The sequence below is a fragment of the Phytophthora cinnamomi genome (assembly GCF_018691715.1).
Source record: "Phytophthora cinnamomi strain GKB4 chromosome Unknown Contig33, whole genome shotgun sequence".
Classification (NCBI taxonomy): domain Eukaryota; phylum Oomycota; class Peronosporomycetes; order Peronosporales; family Peronosporaceae; genus Phytophthora; species Phytophthora cinnamomi.
Window position 1 is genome coordinate 13,232 of NW_027150966.1, and position 19,965 is coordinate 33,196.

Sequence of the window (19,965 nt, forward strand, 5' to 3'; positions counted from 1 at the left end):
CTTGCTGGTGGCAGGCGCCACGGCAACAAGGGCTGGTTCATTGAGCCCAACGTTTTTGTGATGTCGAGGACGACATGACTATCGCTCGCGAGGAGATCTTTGGACCGTCATGTCCTCACTCGAAGTTCACGCATTCGATCAGAGGTGCATCGAGCGTGCCAACGATTCTGTTCACGGACTGGGCGCCGCGTGGTGACCAGCAACATCGACAACGCCATCAAGATCTCAACGGTATCCGCATCGGGTACGGTGTACGTGAACTGCTACGATGTTCGACTAACACGCCGCTGTCTGGCGCTTCAAGGACTCTGGTATCGGTCGCGAGACCGGCGAGCTGGGTCTTGCGCAACTACCTGGAGCACAAGATCCGTGATATCAAGCGCCCGGAGAGTTCGTATGCCGGCAGCTTACCCGATACTGATGTCTAGTACCAGTTACCGTTAGCAGCTTTAAAGGGAGCCACACTGCCCTCGGAATAGACGTAACCAGTGATCTCTGTATTGATATACGTAACGCGGTGATAGCTCTGCTCTGGCTGCCCAATTATCTGTGCGATGGAGAACTAGCTCTTTTGTTTGATCTCGTACAACTAATCACGAATATGTCTCGCGTCGCATCTGCAAAAAATCGATGGCGGCTAACCGTATTATAGTAGTCTCGCAGCTCTAACATAACTAATCGATGGTATGGCGGCGAGCCTCCAGTTGTTGCACGCTTACATACATCCTTGCTTGTTGTCGATGGCCTAATTGATTGTGGTGACAACGCATACAGACTACAATGTACACCTTCACCGTGTCTTCTAAACAAATTCGAAGTGCACCGGGAACTTTTTTTTTCTTGTGTCCGTTCACGAGGGATTTTCCCATAGCTAAATCCGATTACGCTTCCGTCCGAACTAAACAAAACCCGCGGGCCTTACTATCTGAACGCTCATATACCTGTTTCGCTCTTCCTTCTCTCCGAAGCTTCGACTCAGAAATCTGCCCAAAGAGCGCGAGAGCTCAGCGCCTCCAGATCCCGGCTTCCTGCCGCCCTCCTGCGCCCCATGTCGGCCGGAACTCAGCGCAGTGAGCAGCAGAACGAGCCTCCTCTTCGTGGGGTTCAACCAGGACAGCGTGCGTCCTGCGCCCCTCCTGCGCCGACATTCTCAGCACAAACGCCTGTCTTCCTCGAGCTCTGACGCGTCATTCCAGATGCCTTTGTATCGCTCCTTTTCGCTAGCTTAGCTCTCGAACGTCACTCCCGGCTTCAAAATATTCAACTGCGACCCGTTACAGGAGACGTTCCACCGAGGTTGGAGCGCTGTAGACATAGAGAAGGAGTTGCGCTACTGTGCTCCGGCCTCACCCATCCCAGATATGTTCAATTGTACAGACTTCTCACGGCGCATCGGCATCGTGGAATGCGTTCAGTAACAAATCCGGCCATCGTCGCGGCGGACGCAATCACGAGAATTCAACAAAGGTGACGACGCTGCTACAGAGAGCAAGGCAATGGAGCTGCCGAGTTAGCAGATGCTGTGGGCGCATTTCGCGCGACTAGGCGGATCTGGGACGACCACCAGAGCCGCAACGTTGAGAGCCTCAGCTTCCGCAGCGAGGTGAAGGCGTGAGCCTCGTCGCGACCGGTACGGCTCGGCCGATCGACTGGGAGTTTTCTTTGGTATTTAACGGATGTTTTGTGATTTATGCAGTGTGGTGGTGGTGTTCAGAACAAGATCTTACGCCTACAGTTTGGTGTTAAAGCGGACTAGATGCTGCAGTCGGTGTGCTGAAATGGTGCTGGACTTTTGCTGATTTTTCACGCTACGTGTTTCTTACGTGGATGTTGCGTACGCTATATGACCTGAAGCTGGTGGAAACGATTGAGACGATTGCAAACCCAGTCTTGTGCGCACTGTGCCGAATCCGTCTAACACGGTGCTGGCCTCGTCGGTGGACGCGCGGCACTGTGCGCATTGAGCTGTACGACCTGAGGAAGACCACGCTCATTACGGCTCACAAGCGGAACTCTCGCAGGTGCATTCATTTTGTGCACTCATGTGGTATTGTAGCATGAAGTACCGGAGGAGATGATGCTGTTGCCGCAGATCGCCAGCGACCTGACGGTAGCGTCTGGCAACGGCGTCGGACAAAGGGTGCGCTCATTCGTATCTTTGACACGCAGAGCAGTCAGGATCACGCAGGAGTTATGCGGTACGTTATATTATTATGGTTTTCTGAGTGACTTTAGAATAATCCCCTGACGGAGACATTTGTGGGAATTTTGTAGTCGTGGTGCGGATCGCGCGGAAATCTACAGCATTTGCTTCGCCCGACTTCCTGCAGCGTGCTCAAAGCGACAAAGGGGCACGGTGCGCATCAATTTTCGCTGACGACCGAGGTTCACAGCCACAGTTTTTCTTGTCAGACCCGACTACGATGGGAAATGCTCCGTCTCAAAGTGCCCCATCGCACTATTCGGCGGGAAGCGCCCTCGTAGCGGTGACGATGACGACGGCCGCACTGCTGAAAACTCCAAGTCCAGGTGGGCCAATTCAATTTCAAATCTGACCCTGCATTAATTAAAGATCTAACATGTTATGCTGACTGTGCGTGTAGCTTGTCGTTTATGCGGGGGGGGATTGCTCCCGAAGTACTTCAGCTCTGAGTGGAGTTTCGCACAGTTCCAGTACCGGAAACCCGAACGATTTGCGCTTTCGGGACGGGAGAAGAATACCATCGTTGGTAAGTTCCCGGCGTCTTGTTTGGTTTGAGGATTTTGTAAACTGACAGGATTACACGTATCTGCAATTAGTTGTGGGAGCGGACGGATCATTCTACAAGGCTGTCTTTGACGCCAACGGCGAATGTCAGAACACGTCTTACTCCAAGTTCATTCAGTCCGATGAGGATGAATAGACACGCCACTCCTGATATCGCTCTGCCTCCTCAGCCCAAGATGTCTCGGGTGTCTTGTTTGAAGGAGACGTATCGGGCGATGAGTCATGCTCCGTGCGCTGTTGACCATGCTTGTATCATCTTTATTGCGATTGCTTTCCGTTGCCAGTTTGATCAGCTATTCAGTTATCAAATGAGTTCGGGTTAAAGAAAATCACCAGGAAAAACGATCTCATTGTTGCCATTCATCCTAGTTTCAATTGAGGAATACAGTGAACTCTGTCGCAATGCTAACTCGGATGCGATTGCCTCGAAATTAGTCGCCGTGGATAGTGTACTTCTCGCGGACAACGTTTGGATCATACTACAAGCAGCTTTGACGTTAGTATAAAGGTGTACGACACGTAGTATGAATCTCCAACTTACCACTTCCCATCGACTAGCGGGAAAATGTGTTTGTTCTTCTCGTACCAATGGCGGTCGACAACTTTGCCGGGTGGGACTACAGACCAGAGCACAAGTCAGAAAGGAGCTGTGCTCTGACACAGAAAATAAACCATAATTCTCGTCCTTTTCAACACGTCGATCCTGTACAAGACGGACATCGTCATGCACATCGAAGTGGAACAGAGGACCACTTTTCCACGCGCTTTGGTCACGATCAAATCGTAGAAGGAGTAGTGCTGGTCATTTACGGCGAGATATACAAGTTAATGTCTAAGCTGGATTTCATAGAACAACCAGAAAACTTACATGAGGGATGATCAAGTCTTCCTGATGTAGATCAGATTCTCGGCGCCGACACCGCGCAACTCGGCAAACTCTGTCACTAACTGCTGTTTAACAAGCTCCAGGTACTTCTGCCAATTGTCGTCTTTGGGAACCTGCCGAAAGAGAGCAATTCAGTCTCCTGTAAGCGACAGCTGGCTCTATAATACGCACCGTGATCTCCGGCGGTGACCAGATCCATCCCAGTAACTGTAGGTTACAGCGACGTTTTCATCTGTACATACAAGACCAAAGACACCACGACACATTCAGCCTGAGTAGCCACCACCAAATCTTAACATAGCAGAGATATGCACTTTGATTCGTTCTTGCTCTGCTTCCCATTCCTCCTTGGCCGCTGGCGTTCGCGTGCCTCCGCCTTCTCACGTTCTTTGTCCGGCAAGAAATCTGTCTCCACGTTAGGTTCTTGATACTCTTTCTTCACACGCTTGGTTTCACATGCAGCTCTTCATCGGCTTCATCCTCCGCCGTCCATATCGAACGACAGCGGCCCCATCTTCTTTGCTTTCGTTTCTTCTTCTTCGGCTCCTTCTGCTTCTCCTCCGATCTATCACCAACCAGCCCACCAGACAATCAACACAAATCCAATTCATCACCAACTCAACGCACTCATATACAGCGGATGCAGCACTCACTGCACGTCCACGGGGGCACTCTTGCGATTCTGCAGGTCCTCGCGCTTCTTCCTGAATTCCTCAGCCGTCACGAGCCCCACCGTTTGACGCTGCACACACCCGAAGCGTCAAAATTAGCATAAAACAAGGATGAATCCATGCGAATTGCTAGCTGGCGGCTGGCCAACTCGCCTTGAACTCGCTCTCGTCGTCGTCCTGGTGCGACTGGAAGTTGGCGTCGATGCGCGTCCCTCGGCGGTTGGTTCTCTCGATGTCCTGGCGCTTTGGCCTCGCACTTCTCCTGCTTCTCCCTCTGCTTGGTCAGCTTCGCCGCGCGCGACCCAGCCACGTTGCCCTCCACCGTGAGCGCCCGAGGAGCCATAGCGCTCGATGCCCGTCATGATCACCAGCTAACGGAGCTGTGGAAGAGCTGGTACACTTTGCCTTCTGCTAAGTACGAGTACGGGGCACTCTCGACTAAGTACGAATCGGAGTTTTGAATTGGCAGGAAAGAATTCACGATGCTGCGGAGACTCAAGGCCTCGTCGGACGCGTACGTGGCCTCGCCCCCGGAGCTCCCAGTGACTCCTGCGACGATATTCGTCTTGCACTGTGCACCAGCATGACGTTTGTTCTGCGTTTCCCATTGCAATCGCAGCTCGCAGCCGTCGCCGAACGCGGCGCTGGACGACGCTCAGACTGCCAGCGAGCAGGGCGTCAGCGATGGCCCCATGTCAGTCCCTGCAGAAGTACCGGTCGCAGACTATGAAGGACTACGGACTCATGATCGAGTAATAAGCACCTGCGGCAGCACGCGCCCAGCGGCATCTACGTGCTGCCGAGCTTCGACCACTCGCGCATCTGGTACGGCGCCATCTTCGTCCACGCCGGACTCTATCGCAACGGAATCTTCAAGTTTACCATCTTTTGCCCGAGAGGTAAAGCGGCAATTGCTGGGGTGATGCAATTGTGGTTTTGAAAAGATTTAGAGAGGCTTATCGATGTCCTTTGTGATGCATGTAGCTACAACGGGCCGGGCACGTATCCTCGCATCGTGTTCAACACCAAGATCTTCCATCCGTATGTGTACGAGGACACGAAGGAGCTGATGAAGCCGAAGTTCCGGACTGGGACCCCGAGCTGCACTATATGGTGGCTGTGCTCACCTACCTCAAGCGGGTATCTTCTACATGAAGGACTTCCAGACATGGCCACTGTTGCGAACGGCGTTGCGTTGGATATGTACGTGAACAGCATTGTTGCCGTGAACAACTTAGATGGCGTGTGTGGGTGCTGGTGAAATAGGTTCCGCCACGACCCGGAGAACTACGTGCAAATGGAGGAATGTGGACGAATCGCTCACGAATGCCATAATAACGAGCAGGGATCCACGATCCGCTTCACGAAGCAATAATCCAGCCCACGATAATCTAAGGTGAACTTTGCGCAGCTAGATGCAGCCTCGGTACGTCACACTTTTATAATCAACTGTATGTTAAAGGCCGCCTAATAGGCTTCCGACGTGCTGTGTCGATGTAGCCCGCCGCGCCGCAAACACTAGAGGAAAAGATGGCTGCTCCTCCTTCGACGCGATCGCTGTCCATCGTAACGGCCGCCGCAGCGGAAGGGAGCTTCCGGGCAAGCCGCTGCTGCAGCGTCCGCAGATGAACCGATGCCAGACACGTTTGAAGAGTAATACATGATGTAGGGCGCGTTGCTTGTAGCTTAAAGGGTGTGAACAATGTGAAGACAATTCATTCAACTACCACCCGAAGCCTTCTGCTGTCATTGTGTCGGCATCACTTCCACCATGCTGAAGTGCTATCACGAGCCAGGTGGAGTTGTCCTCCACGGTTTCATAAGAAAATGACAACTTCCTGAACGGCAACATTTCGCCCTTAATCCAGCAACCCTCTCTTCTTCTACCCGTTGCTCGCACAGGGTAAAATTCAAAAGGAAACTTCCCATTACGTGATTTGGCACCGCAGCAACTCCCATGCCTGCCGCGCCCATGTCGAGCGACGCCGGCCTGGGCTCCAAGGAGGACGACGCGTCTGAACGAGCGCATCTCCAAGGCGCGCTCGGAGCTGTCGGAGCTGCAAAGATCATGGCCCAGGACGACCGCGACCGCTGTTCCCGCGAGAGCGACGGCCCCGCCCACGCACCCGCAGCCGCACGACCGTCAAGGAGCGACCGGCGCCGGTCGCGGACACGGACCACACGCCGCAGCCGCTGCGCAGCGCGTCGGGCGAGCGGCTCATGCATCTGTCGCGCTCGGAGGACGCGGCTCGCGGCTCGGAGCACATGCGGCTGGCGGAGCCTCGGACGAGCAGCTCGCGGCCGACAACGGAGGCGGAGGTCGCCGCTCCACGCTCGGGTAGAGCGGATGAGCCCTAAGGGCAGAGTACGAGCCGCCACCACGCCGCGCCGCACGACGGCCAAGGACCTGAGAGACTACTCCACGGACTGTGCAGCAGGCGCTGAATTTTGACAACGTCGCGGACGACGATGACGCTGGAGCGGCGTCGCCGTCGCCGCCCACTGCCGGCGGTATGAGGCCACGGAGGAGATGCAGCACCCGACTTTGAACAGGAACGCGCAGGCAACTTCTCCGCAGGCAGGACGCAGCAGGAACTGCACACGTACGTGCGGCAGATGGAGGAGACCATCGCGCAACTCGTGCAGCAAAAGGATGAGCTACTCAGGAACCAGGCCGAGTTTGACAAGCAGGCAAGTGGCATCTTCCCGTCGTTGGAGAACCTGAACCACCAGCTGTCACAGATCGTGCAGGGCAAGCTGCTGAACTCGGGACAGTCGCAGAACAATGACGACGTCGTGAATCTGCATGAAGACATGCTGGATGAGCGTGTGAGAGCAGTTCGCTTGAGCTGGAGGCGGATGGCAAGCGTCGTAAATATGACGCGGAGCTGCAGGAGCAGAATCGCGCCATTGAGATCTCGCAGATTAAGGCTGATATTATCGGCGTTGTCGCTAGCGGAAAATGCGAGACGAGCGTTCTGAGCTGTTAGCTGATTCCATCAAGAAGCTACAACAAGAGCTGCAAGAGGCTGTTAAGAATATGGTACAGCGGTATCAATTGCTGGATAAACGGATCAACCAGCTTCAGACACCGATGACCCAACCTCGACTTGTGGTACGTTGCTGTCTGCAATGGCATCTATGCTTAGTATTTCATGCACTAACGCCTGCAATCTTCGTGCTTCTCATTTCAAATAGGGCCGCAAGTCGCAACGGAACACGCTTCTCTTCATCATCGCAATGCTGGGTATCATTTCCGTAACACTTGGCTTCCTCATCAAGAGTAGTGGAGACTGCGGGATCATGGAGCGATGCCACCCGCTCATATAGTACTCCATCCAATCGTAGGTTTCCATTTTTAACATGCTGGCGAAGTAGACGGCTGCAACCATGACCCTCTGATAGCATTCGGTATGCATTGATGTGATTTTGCTAACGAGTTTGTGCTTACAGTAGCACTGATGTATGCCTACAGCGAGTACTAAGCCTCTATCCCTGCTTCACCTTGAAGATGCGAATGCCAAGAATTGTGGCAAGCTCCTGTCGAGCAGATCATGTGCACGTACGCCAACAGCGAAATCACGAAGAATAGCTGAACCACAGAGCTTTCAACTTTTGCACAACAAGGAGACAACCGAGTTAGAGCGACCCCGTCAGCATACTACGCAACTCAACAGCAATGAGCTTACCCAGGGCACAATGCCAGCCACCAACAGGAAGGACACTCGCGAGCTGAATCAGGAACGTCTTTAAGCAGCCAGTACGGCTCTTCACACATGTGCGAAAGCATCATGTGCATCACCATCTACGATAATAAAATAACACGTCGATGTTAGTATCAGAACTCGCCGAGGAAATACAGATACGATAATATCGTATTATGATACCTTCGCGAAAACAAACCCCACAGTCCAGATTAGGAGACGCGGGTGGTCCGTGAACACATCAGACGGTGACCAAAGTACCCAAAGTGCAGACAGGATGACGAGCGCAATGAAGGTGTGATGCCGAACAGAGCCGCAGCGCCATCCTTCGCCTTCCTCTCCATCGAACGGATAGCAACCACCGCTGAGCACAATAACAACACAGCAAACAGGTTAGCCTTTTCGAAACGTCCAGCCAAAACTGCAGGTATACCAGGTACACACCGCTGAAAAGCACTGGCCAAGCCCGCTAATGATCGTGACCAGGACGAACACGTGGTTGTTGTTCAGCTGCGGAAGATGATGTTCGGCTGCGTCCACATCGCAGGCCCCACAATGGCTGTGCCGAAGTAGATCGAGTACATAATCAGCAAGCCTTCGTTGGGTCCGTTAATGATGGAAGCGCCAGAGTGCCCGTGTAGTATTCCTCCCACGTAGCCATGAAGAACACCATCGCGGGCGCCAAGAAAATCAACAGCGACGAGCAACAGAAAATCACAAGCACAATTTCGTCAGTATAACCTCTCACAAACCATTCCACCGGTATCCGCCACCACTCACCCAATATGTCGGTCCGAGCATGACAGTCGACGCGAAAGTGCACGCACTGACAACCACGTTGAGTGCGTCGCAGCCGTGGTCGAACAGGAGTCCGAGCGGCGACGAGTTGCCCGTTTTATGAGCCCGCTTGCCGTCCGCCACGTCCAAGATCTGGTAGAACAGCAGCGAGAAGCCCGCGTTCGCGTAGACCCATCTCGGGGCTCTCCACCATATTCGGCGAGTACCTGCAGTCAAACAGCACGTCAGTCTCTCGTATCTCTCTCTCCATCGTCCTAGCGCCCGTACCAGAGCATGATGGCGTGCGACAGGATCACGAGCGACAGCGCCCCGATGGTGATGGCGTTGCCAGTCGCGGCGCGACATCACATTGTCCACGAGCCACTGGGCGAGCGGAGAGATCACGGTTGTACAGCAGTGACGCGTCACTGCCGCCAGCGGTAGGCCAGGATGTGCTTCACGCCTTCCTCGGTCACGTAGCGGTACGACTGCGAGCTGGTCTCGGCTCCCGGCTGGCCCTCAGGACATTTCAGTCTTGGGCTTTAAGGTCTCGCTTCCGGTCGCGGCCGGGGCGGGCGATGCGGCGGCGGCAGCGGCAGACCTGGTGAGCACCATGGTTGGATGGATATCCGCTGTTTACTGTGTCGCTCTGCTGTGCGGTGCGGATTACGGCTACACTGGGTTGGTGACAAGAAATGTGATGGCTGATACCTGTTGGTAATGCCACCAAGAAAGGTGACTAACACATTTACTATATGTGCGGCACACCATTCTGCTGATCTTGAAGACGCAGCAGCATGTGCGGCGTGAATGACGCAGTGTGTCTGCACGGAGACTGCGTCGTGGAAGCGGAGGATGGGGCCGCGTACGAGTGTTGCCGCTGTTATGCGATGTACGATGGAGCGCAGTGCAGCTTTAGAAAGGAAATGCGCCTGGGAGCTGCCGGTGGCGTGCGCGTTGATGCTCATCTTGCTGGGCGTCGGAGCGTTCGTGACCGGGAGGGTCATCGCGGCTGCTACGATTTCACAGGCCAAACAGGATACTTTTGCATTTTCCGCGGCAGTGGAAACACTGGCGGATCAATCGTTTGGGTCTCGATTGCTGCCGGGCAAGTGGAGTGGACCGACTCGCAAGGGACTGCCAACCAAACCGGCCAAGCACCACATCGTTGAAAACATTTTCGTCGTCATTGCAGTATTCATGGAGCTCGTTCCATGGGTGCAGTTGACGGGGCTGTCATTGCCTGTGGTGCCATGGCCAAAATCAAGTCGAGGTGTCGCTGAAATTCTGCGGCTTTCGCTGTTGTACCCGCTGTGGAGTCATCTTGAGGCAAGTCAGTTCCCAAGATTTATGTTATACCTGTCGTTAGGGATTCGTACCTGGGGTTTTGTTGGTTTCGATCATTCTCGGTGTGAAAGGTTTCCATTATTCAAGCCTCAGCCCAAAAATGCACCTGCTGAAGACGTTTGTACTCTTGTCTTACGACTGTATAGCGAATGGCCTGCATTACCCGTAATGATCGGTCTGCTCTCCCTCCCACTTGAGTGTGCTGTCATTGGATACCGCAAGACGGATGGGTCAAAACCGACGTTACCGACTTTGGAGACCTCGTGTTTCACATTTCTACAGGGTGGCTTTGTCGTCGCGGGCAGCTTCGTGCTCGGTTACTGCATCACGAGTTCTATAATCACGATACAGCTGAATTGTGAGGGGCATCTCCACCGCAGCCAACGCTATGGACGCACGTACGCTACACACGAGCTGCTCAAATGTTTAAAGCACCCGTTGCGATGGTACCGAAATATCCAGTGAGATTCCTGCACATTGCTCATTATCGGTTAATGTGTTGCTCTTTTGTAGAGCGTCGTGGGATCGATTAATGCCAACGCGCTGCTGCTCTGTGTAAGCTGTATTGTGACCTCGTAAGTTCTTGCTTGTTCTGACTGATAAAGCGTGAACAAGTATTTCGCTGATCTGATGTGCGTGCAGACTAACGCTTGGCATCATGAACGCGAAGATAAGACCGTGCATGCTTTCGTTGGTGGGAACTCACATCCTGGCAAGGTATATCGCAGATAAAGGCAATCTCATCTCGTGTGCGTTGTACTGATACGCAGGTCAATGGACTTCGCCTAGCTGGCGCCATAATGGCGCTTTGGACGAGCTCGCTAGCACTTGTTGTATCTATTATCGATGATCCGGGTGCAGCCATCTTGTATGAGGTAAGGTAATGGTCTAGCGCAGGGCGACTTGCAACGATATCTCACCGCACATTGCGTAGGCTTGGTCACTGGGTGCAATCGCGATTTCGGCAATTTCGCTACCCGGTTTGTTTATCTACCATACCGAGGACTTCTGGCATCGCCTCGCCTCGGCTGCGAAGAAGGCGGGGTCTTCGTCTCTTGCAGCGACCGCGAAAGACGCTAAAGGAGCCAAAAGCGGAAAGTGGCCGACAGCACTCCTGCCGTTGCCATTCCTCCCAAAACACAAGCAGGAAGGTCACCGCGATCGGCTACCGCGTGGACTCCCGAAAATCGCGCCTAGACGGCGATCTAGCGCGGCGGAGAAGCTACGCAGTCGGTCGAAGCGGGTAAAACTATAAGCAACTACAGCACAGAAACAATAGGGCCAAATGGCATGCGCATGATCAGATCACGAGAACGACGTTATCGGTCTGGTATCTACCTGGGTAATTCGGGCGGATAACGAAATCGGTAAACTGTTTCCGGAGCAAAGCATTAGAAAGCGGCTTACACCCGTGTGGAGCCTGGACGATGCTAGACCTCGGACTGTCGGCAGCGCTATAATAATGATGCCCGCGGTGTCGCGAAGCGGACCATACGATTGCCGTACATACGCACGCAGGTCGCTGTACAATCGCTCGCTTCAAGCAGGTGGCTATAGCGTAGTTTGGAGCGCGCCATTTGGCCGAGAATGCGGCACCATGGCCGCGCTCAGCGAGACACCGACCGCGACCCAACCTTCAAGCAGTAGCGTGGCACCTACCGGGCCGTGTTCAAGCAGAAAGGGGCGTTGCGCTCGCTGATTACGAGCCTCAGGCCGCTTGGGAAAATGTCTCGAAGACTGCGAGTCGACGTCGAAATTCGACGGTCGAATCCTACCATCGCGGCAGCGGCGCAAGTACATGCAGTGTAGCGGCTCGTGAAGTTGCCAAGAGAGCACAGCTCGCTCGTCGAGTTGCTCACGGTGTGTATCCCTGCTGTCTGGCGGCGGTACGTGGCAGCTCGCCACCCCATCTCATGCTAGCCAGCCGTGTCTTTAGCGTCGGGCTCGATTTCGGAATGGGTAAAATGCAGCGCGCAGCCGCCGCGCTGTCCCAAGGCCACAGTGCCACAGTGCGAGGCTAATAGAGGAAAATGGGCTCGCAAATTATGACAATGCAAGGCGAAGCCTCAACTTTGTGGCGATGGTGCTGGCGATGGCAGCGCGACCGATGGCAATGCAGGCGATACACTTGAAACCGCAACTGGACGCTCGGGCACTTCAATCCACCTGTCGGCGCGCCATTGGGCGGGGCCTGGAAGGGGCAAGGACACGGCTCGGAGCGCTCATCGACGGTGCGTCGGTGGTCGTCGGCGCCACGTATAATGGACCGGCAAGCCCGAAGCAGGGCGACCAGAACCTCAGGCCCAACATGCCCGGCGCCGCTGCTAAATGCAGCGCGTGAGACGGCGATTGTGGGACGCAGAAGTCAGCAGACCGCCAGGCCATCATCAAATCGGGCTCCGCAAACGCGTATTACGCAGAACCAGGTTGCCTTTTGCTGGGCAACATCAAAAACCCGGCAGATTTTGAGCCCACGCGGGCAGCGAGCACTAACAGGTGTGAGCTCTAGCGAGGGTACATGCGCTGCTCAATCCTGTGGCGGCAGTAATGCAGCCGAGCCACACATTTTGCTGTTGCTGGCGGCGGTGAAGCCAGCGGATGCTGACTTCAAGAAACGCGATGTATACAACAAGTGTACCGTATTACACCGGCGGTTGGTAGTTGGTGCTGACGCCACTTGCAAAACCGAGCACATACCTAGCCTGCTGCGGAGCCCCATCAAGTCACCGAGGGCGTCGCCGCCCTAATATGCAGTGCTCCGCAGCTCCATTTGCGGTTGTCCAAGAGGCAGGCACTCGGATAACTGTCAGGTGAATCCCCTTTTCCGCTCCGATTAACATTTCCGACTCCGATTTAAACTTCGAGTCAGCAAACTAAGGTCGAGATCGCGATTAATTCCGGGGGCGAAACCCCCGTTTTGCATGTCAAATTATGCGACACGTATTCGAGGGAAGAAGGTGAAGCCCCAGTGACGCCTGCCCACACGCCGCCAGCCGCCAGACCTCATTTCACGATTACCCGGGACCGAGCAGCTACTCAGTGCGGGGAGCGCGATGCCGAAGCCGACGGTGGACACGAAGCGCTGCGAGGAGGACATGTACGGCACGACCATCGACGTGGCCAAGGGCGTGAAGCACCGCGCGGGCTCGCGCTCCAACTCGCCCACGAGCAGCGGCGACGAGCAGTCGGACACGATGAAGCTCGCGCCCGTCGTCGTCGCCCTGGGCGCGTCGCTGTCGTCCACGGGTTCTCCAAGCAGCCCAAGCAGCAGGAGAGCGTGCTGGAGCGCTACCAGAAGGCCACGTGCACCAAGATGTACGACGTGGAGGAGCTCATCGACTTCTACTGGCACCGGCGGCTGGCCGCCCGTGATCGTGAGCTACCTGCCGTTCATCATCACGCCCAACCAGATCACGATCTTCGGGCTGTTCCTCGGCTGGGCCTCGGCTCTCTGTCTCTACGACTCGGAGTTCCACTACCCGCTGGCCTGGGAGCGTCGCACTCGCTGCTGGCGGCCGCGCTCTTCATGTTCACGTGGATCGTCTCGGACTGCACGGACGGACAGGTGCCTCGCAAGCGCGGCACGCGCACGGGCCGCATCCTGGACGGCGTCGTGGACGGCCTGGTCATCGCGCCCAACTTCTGGATCATGGGCACCGTCATGCAGAACCACTACGGCGGCAGCGTCATGTACTTCCACCTGGGCTTCTGGACGGGCATGTCGCTCTGGCTGCACGCCATCATCTACGACAAGATCAAGAACGTGTACATGGAGAACGCCCTCCCGCAGTCCGAGTGTGACGGCGAGACTGTCGCCAGCGTGCGCGCCGAGTACCACGCTGCACGCAAGCAGTCGGCCTGCGCGCTGGACACGATCCTGCTGGGCATCTACTCGGTGTACCTGACGGTGCAGGCGTCCTTCACGTCGGACGCTGCGTCGCAGCTGGACCGCCAGGCGCTGCTGGCATCGTGCACCAGCGAGTATCACGAGGCCTACCGCAGGAAATTCAGCGGCCTCGTGCGCGTGGCGTCGTTCCTCGGCATCAGCGCCCACATCACGGCCGTGTACTGGCGTACTTCCTGGCCATCTTCGATTGGGACGTCATCTTCTACATGCAGTTCTACCCGCTCGTGCTGCTGAACATCGTGCTCGTCGGCGTTCTCATCCAGTACCAGCGCTCCCGGGATGGCCACGTTCACGCCCAAGGACATTGCTTTCTAATCGTAGAGCGCGCCTGGCGAGACGCGTTTTAGCGATGGAACGCTCGGGCTGGCCATTTATGGTCACAGCCGTCGCAACGACCCTGTGAGCGCTTGCGTTGGCGAACCGAGCGGCACCGGAGGATCCACTATAGCGAGTCTTGTCAGCGAGTAGCAATGTAGATATCGATCCTAGCAAACTGCAAGCCCCCACGAATGTATGCTTACACTATCACTGAGACTAAGTTCACTCCTGGCTCGTTCCTTTATCGAAAGTACATTAGGGTTTAATGGCGCTCTACGAATTAGTTCTTGCTTCGACCGCAAGGATAGATTACCGCTTACCCATACTGAAAAGCACCGGGAAGTTCATCCTACTCGGGATGGCAATCGAGAAGAACAGCAGGAACACGAGCCCCAGGGCTTGCACGAAGTAGAGCAGACTCTGGTCGAACGGGAACGCTTGCTCGAAGTAACCCAGCAGCGCAAAAGCGCCGGAGAAGCAGCGCTCGCAATGAAGTGGGCCACGTACCGGACGCGTTGTGCCGCGCGATGCACAGCTAGCCGTCGATCAACGGCAATCGAGTTGTCCAGCAGCGCCATGATACCGTGCGAGGCCACACCAGCAACAAGCTGCTTCACCACGAGCACACCCACCACCATGAACCACGAGAACGGCAGCTCGTCCACCTTGAACAAGTCGATGAGCGGGAAGCAACCCAGGATGGGAACTTGGAGCAGCAAACCAATACGCAGCGTGGCAAGAGGCGTCATCGCATTCCGACTTGAAGAGCAGAGAGCAGCCGACGCGATCTGACCCAGGAGAACAGCGAGGGACAGCGAAGCGAGCGTTCCTGCAACTGAGGTGATAGATGACACCGTAGATCTCGCTGACGGCGGCTCTGCATGGACACTGCCGCCTAGAGTGATCGGATTCTGCTTAAAAAACCACAGTGGCAGCATCTCGTCGAAACTGAGCTGCACCATTGACCAAAAGAAGAACACGAGCAGCACCAGGCATGCCAGTGGCTCGCTCGTGATCGCCAGCGCTCAGGCATGGGGTGACCACCGCTTTAGGGGAAGGCCGAGTCGGCTTCACCAGCTTCTTCTCGAGCGGTTGGTACGTCCCAGAGTTGGCAGCACCGCTGCGGGCAACAGCTTCCGTCTTGGGCGACAGAGTAGATTGCGAGTGAACCACCACGGATATCACAGGCTCTTGGTCCTCCAAGTCTTCGACGCCTTGGAGTCCATACTCAGAACAATCGAAGAAGGCCTCTTCATCACTGCACCCTCGTCGCTCATGGTAGAACGGATGCTGTTTGCGCGAGCACGACTAACACTCGCCGCGCTCGTGGAGTGGCTACAATTTCGAGCGTACGCTCCAACGATGCAGTCGCGCTTGAGCAGGTCGTCCAGAGCGCTCCTGAGCACTCTTGCCAATCTCAACGCCGTTGCGTCCACCATATCGTTGGCAGACTGTCAACACCGACGAGTGATATTAAATCTTGCGTGGCCGTCTCCTTCGCCAAGAACGACACCTTGTCCGCTGTGCGCTTCGCCAGATGAGGGCGAATACTCGTCATGACCTGGGAGAACCACACAGGGGAGTTGAGGACTGCAAGCGCCTGCAGACGGTCAGGGAGCTCGCGCTGTAGCGTTTTCACCACAGCACAGACACTATCCACCGCACGAGCGTCGGCATCACGAAGCGAGAGGCCATCCAAGTCAACCACATAGACGATTTTCTGCGTCGGTGTGCGCAGCAGCGTCTCCTGAGCGAAAGCCAGGAAAAAGCGGTAGTGGTCGCGCAAGTCGGCAGTCGTGAAGCCGGCAGCATTAAGTTTGTCCATCTTGACACGACCCACGAAATCCCATACAATCAGGTGTCCATCCGAAGTGTAGCCGTGGAAGTAGTGAGGCAGGATTCCACGAATCAGTCGGAAATGCGGCTGCGGAGTCGCCAACAACTTGATCGCCGCCAACTTCGCTGGCGAGGCCATCGCCTTCTTGATACCCAAGCTCACGGCAGTGCGACTAAAGGTCTCTTCGAACGCCGATTTGACATGGGCCACAGTGGTGGACATGGGGCTGCCGCTCTCACTGCTGCTGGTGCTGCTCGTGTTCAGACTGGTAGATGAACGTGGCGAGGCCGCGTCAACCTGAATCTGCGGCATGAAGTTCAGAAAGTCGTCGTTCTTCAGCGAGTTGCGTGTACGACGTCCTGCTCCGCCGACGCAGAGCCACCAGCATCACCATGACTGCAATCCAGGCGAGGATCGATACGAAGCAGAACGGGTAGAAGTAGAGCGACGAGTCTCTCACAACAGGGTCCTCGTTCGCGTTGCGCGGCAGTTTGACGCCGAGCGTGATGAACGCGAACGTGCAAATAGCTCCGATGCCTACTCCGAGCGTCTTGGTCACGAGCGCCAGCTTGGTTTGCCTGTTGCCGCAGATGTTGTCGATCTCGATCGCCACCGGCACCACGCCGCTGCTAAGGCCCGTCGCGAAGCGCACGAGGCACATGGCCACGAGACTCTTGCACAGCAGCAGACTGAAGAAGCCCGCGCCAGTGACGGCCAGTCCCCACAGAATCACGCCCTTGCTGCTCTTGGAGCGACCGCGCCAAGTTGATCCAGAAGCCGCAGCTCAGCGCGGCCCAGGAAGCCCCGAGCCCGACAGGATGGCCGTGTAGAAGCCCAGGCGGTGGAACGACGTCTCCGGGTAGAAATGCAGCGTGAGCATGGGCCCCAGCACCAGCACAACAACCGTCTGCGCTGATACGTATCGATCATGGCGCAGGCCATGAGGAACAGCATGCGGGCGTTGACGCCTCCGCAGCAGCCGAAACACGCCATCGCCGCTGGCCTGTGTCTTTGTCGCGCGAGTTCTCCGTCGATTCGGGGGCTAGAGCGCTGGGGGCGGCGGCTGTCGCAAGCGCAGATGAAGCTCCGTCGCGCTGTGGTGGTGCGCACGGGGTTTTGTGAGCGGGAGGGCACACAGACGTCGCGGAGGGGGTGCGGGATGACGTCGCTTGCTGTCCGAGTGGCACGCTAGGTGGTCAGTACGTCTTACGCTTGGGAGAGGTCGTCACTACTTGGAAGGATTTGATTGGCTGAAAGGTTTTAGTGTTCGCTCGATGTTGAAGGCAAATGATACAAACGCACTACATGTACAGCTTCCCTACAGGTATACCGGTATGCATTAGTCGTAGACCTTGAGGACGGAGCGCACGGGCATGCGGCATATCGGACACGCCTTGGACGTGCGCATGATGGTCTTGAGGCAGCCCGTGCAGCCGGCTCTGGTACGCAAATGGCGTTCCTGCGCGCCACGTCGCAGATGCCACACAGGTCAGGTGCCGAGTCACTGGCACTGCTGGACTGGGGCCCTTGAGCTTCGGAAGGCTGCGGTCGCTCTTCTTCGCTCGCTGAGTCATTGTTGCTGTCGTTTTCGTGCTGTGGCTCCTGGTTCGAGCTCTGTTGGGGCTGCGATGCCTGCGATCCGTCGTCGGTCACGAGGAGAACCCCCGTCGCAAACTCGGGCCCTGCAGTGTCCAGCTCGCTGCCGCTGACGATGCTGACACTTGAGTTCGTCTGATGGCCGTCGATATACGGCCGCTGTGCTGCCAACGGCACCTCGACGTACTTCACTGGCTGCTGAGGCGTGAAATGGACTCGGCTGGGCTCGCGGCTGTCGGCCACCCTGGACATATCAGGGCGTCGCACGGGCGTGGGGCGCCTTTGGAAGTTCGGCGGTAGCTCATCAATGGACTCTTCGTCGTCTGGCTGCGATGGCCGTGACTGAGCTTGGGCTTGGGCTGGACCCGGTGCAGGTTCGTGTGGGGCATCCTGGATGCCGTCCGGCTGGCGCTGCTCGAATGTGGTGCGAAGACGTTGGTAGAGAAGATCGTTAGCTTCTTCTTGCTGCTGCTCCTGCTCCCTCAGAATCGAAGAGCGGAGGTTTTCCACCAGCTCGTGCGGCCAGTAGTACAACTCCCCATTTTGCGTCTCGAAGAGCGATGTTCTGTATAGCGACGATCGGCTTTCGCGCGAGTAGAAGTTGGAGTTCTGCAGCACGCGGCGCCACTGGGCGAGGTTGTTCAAGCTGTCAGCTGCGAAGACGTAGTGGAGGGTCTGGACATCGTCGAGGCTCATCGTTTTCCGGCATATCGGCGAGCGGGTGAACTTTTGTCTTTTCACGCGGTGGCACATGACGGGTTTGTCGAAGACGAATGCGTTGTCGCGCTGGAGCCACGAGTAGCTGTCCGTCGAGGGAAATGAGCCATCCGAGCTGCCTCATCCACGAGTATAACCATATCTGGGCGAAGATCTCCTGGGCGACGGAAAATGCAGAGCTCCGTCGAGGTGTGCTGTTTGTTACAGGCAAGCACTACAGCCCAGCGCTTTTCCAGCGGAATTTCCCGCGAATGTACAGCCAGCCAGCATGCACCTTCATGTGCTCCAGCAGAACTGCTCCAACCACCTTTCGACCGTTTTGACGGGCGATGTCAAGCGGTGTGAAGCCCTTGCGATTAACAGCAAAGGCATCGGCACCTACCTCCAGCAGCGTCTCCGTTGTCAGCGCGTTCCGGTTTGTCATCGCGGCGTAGTGCAGCGCCGTGTTCCGCAGCCTGGTATCGTCCACGTCGTTTATATCTGCCCCTGCAGCGATGAGCTTGGCCACAATCGGCTCGCCGCATCTGCAAGCAGCAGCCTCCATGAGCGGTGTGGTGCCTTTGCGGTGGTGCTTGTGATTAACTAAGTTGCGTGCCACAGCATCGGACTCCTCGATCTGCTCTTGGACTTTGACTTCGTCGCCAGCCCGGGAGAGCTTCCAGAGCAGAAGGAAGTCGTTGCGGGGAATGGGCATTGATGGCAATGCGAGAACTGTTTGCTGTCGAGCGGAATTGGAAGTGAGGCTCGTAGTGGTTGGTGCTGCATGCGCACACATAGCGTTGGAGACGCTGTGAGACGGTGTCTCCATGCAATGTTGGACGCCGGAGACAGCCATTTCGAACGGATACATTTGTGACAAGCTACTTCAACTTGGACACTAAGCACCCAGCACTGCTGGCCGAGCTCATTTGCATCGGAGCGCATCGCGCCGCAGGAACATGCTGCGCGATCTCGCTCAGAACTATAACGCCAGAAAACCACACGTGGCGGCAGTCGAGATCAGCAGCGTTCCCGCAGACTGCTGTTCGGGCAGCCAGCAACGGCCAAGGAGCGCTGCTCGACGATCTCAACTTGCACACAGTGCCAAAGCGACTGAAGGCCTGGCGACGACGAAAAGATAACCTTCAATAGGTTTCCAATCCGATGTAGCGAGTCGGTTGCTTCCACACGGAGAAGCGTCAAGATCAGGATATGCGGTTAATCGGATTCTGTTACAGCTTGATGTTGCACATTTTTGTTTTTATTCTCCTGCGCGACAAAAGATGCCAAATTTCCCTACGTTAGTTGCCTCGAGTCGAGACTCCCTACGTGTCCAACTCCAGCGATGTACAATTCAAGATTCTCGATGAGGAAAATTTCAATGCAAACCAAACTTGTCGTACTACCTCCGTTCGGAAATAGATGACCATTTCTAATCATATTTCAGCCTCTCCAACAT

The 19,965-nt window shown here is 55.9% G+C and overlaps 9 protein-coding genes across 9 annotated transcripts; 4 read left to right on the top strand and 5 right to left on the bottom strand.

Annotated features, from left to right (window-relative positions):
• Positions 1-2,492: 2,492 nt before the first annotated feature.
• Positions 2,493-2,903, top strand: IUM83_04234 (uncharacterized protein; the record flags this gene model as incomplete). Its single annotated transcript, XM_067928293.1, has 3 exons — positions 2,493-2,529; positions 2,604-2,729; positions 2,800-2,903. 3 exons carry the CDS (start codon positions 2,493-2,495, stop codon positions 2,901-2,903), a joined length of 267 nt encoding a protein of 88 aa, XP_067792601.1.
• A 1,188-nt stretch (positions 2,904-4,091) lies between these two features.
• Positions 4,092-4,667, bottom strand: IUM83_04235 (protein xap5 circadian timekeeper-like; the record flags this gene model as incomplete). Its single annotated transcript, XM_067928294.1, has 4 exons — positions 4,092-4,218; positions 4,307-4,395; positions 4,478-4,561; positions 4,635-4,667. The coding sequence occupies 4 exons, from the start codon at positions 4,665-4,667 to the stop codon at positions 4,092-4,094; spliced, it is 333 nt and encodes a 110-aa protein (XP_067792600.1).
• Positions 4,668-4,806: 139 nt separating this feature from the next.
• IUM83_04236 (ubiquitin-conjugating enzyme subfamily protein) lies at positions 4,807-5,699 on the top strand (the record flags this gene model as incomplete). Its single annotated transcript, XM_067928295.1, has 4 exons — positions 4,807-4,838; positions 4,944-5,018; positions 5,309-5,527; positions 5,591-5,699. The coding sequence occupies 4 exons, from the start codon at positions 4,807-4,809 to the stop codon at positions 5,697-5,699; spliced, it is 435 nt and encodes a 144-aa protein (XP_067792603.1).
• Positions 5,700-6,415: 716 nt separating this feature from the next.
• On the top strand, positions 6,416-7,654 carry IUM83_04237 (Transcription-associated protein; the record flags this gene model as incomplete). The annotated part of the gene is made up of 4 exons (XM_067928296.1): positions 6,416-6,662; positions 6,888-7,153; positions 7,281-7,439; positions 7,523-7,654. The coding sequence occupies 4 exons, from the start codon at positions 6,416-6,418 to the stop codon at positions 7,652-7,654; spliced, it is 804 nt and encodes a 267-aa protein (XP_067792602.1).
• Positions 7,655-10,595: 2,941 nt separating this feature from the next.
• On the top strand, positions 10,596-14,293 carry IUM83_04238 (CDP-alcohol phosphatidyltransferase family protein; the record flags this gene model as incomplete). Its single annotated transcript, XM_067928297.1, has 6 exons — positions 10,596-10,598; positions 10,666-10,727; positions 10,795-10,846; positions 10,923-11,027; positions 13,185-13,361; positions 13,412-14,293. The coding sequence occupies 6 exons, from the start codon at positions 10,596-10,598 to the stop codon at positions 14,291-14,293; spliced, it is 1,281 nt and encodes a 426-aa protein (XP_067792605.1).
• A 393-nt stretch (positions 14,294-14,686) lies between these two features.
• On the bottom strand, positions 14,687-15,126 carry IUM83_04239 (CRAL-TRIO domain-containing protein; the record flags this gene model as incomplete). Its single annotated transcript, XM_067928298.1, has 2 exons — positions 14,687-14,797; positions 14,881-15,126. The coding sequence occupies 2 exons, from the start codon at positions 15,124-15,126 to the stop codon at positions 14,687-14,689; spliced, it is 357 nt and encodes a 118-aa protein (XP_067792604.1).
• Positions 15,127-15,794: 668 nt separating this feature from the next.
• Positions 15,795-16,875, bottom strand: IUM83_04240 (CRAL-TRIO domain-containing protein; the record flags this gene model as incomplete). The annotated part of the gene is made up of 2 exons (XM_067928299.1): positions 15,795-16,517; positions 16,606-16,875. 2 exons carry the CDS (start codon positions 16,873-16,875, stop codon positions 15,795-15,797), a joined length of 993 nt encoding a protein of 330 aa, XP_067792813.1.
• Positions 16,876-16,998: 123 nt separating this feature from the next.
• Positions 16,999-18,506, bottom strand: IUM83_04241 (E3 ubiquitin-protein ligase XBOS34; the record flags this gene model as incomplete). The annotated part of the gene is made up of 2 exons (XM_067928300.1): positions 16,999-17,126; positions 17,720-18,506. 2 exons carry the CDS (start codon positions 18,504-18,506, stop codon positions 16,999-17,001), a joined length of 915 nt encoding a protein of 304 aa, XP_067792814.1.
• A 235-nt stretch (positions 18,507-18,741) lies between these two features.
• On the bottom strand, positions 18,742-19,221 carry IUM83_04242 (E3 ubiquitin-protein ligase XBOS34; the record flags this gene model as incomplete). Its single annotated transcript, XM_067928301.1, has 1 exon — positions 18,742-19,221. The coding sequence occupies one exon, from the start codon at positions 19,219-19,221 to the stop codon at positions 18,742-18,744; it is 480 nt and encodes a 159-aa protein (XP_067792672.1).
• Positions 19,222-19,965: the final 744 nt, after the last annotated feature.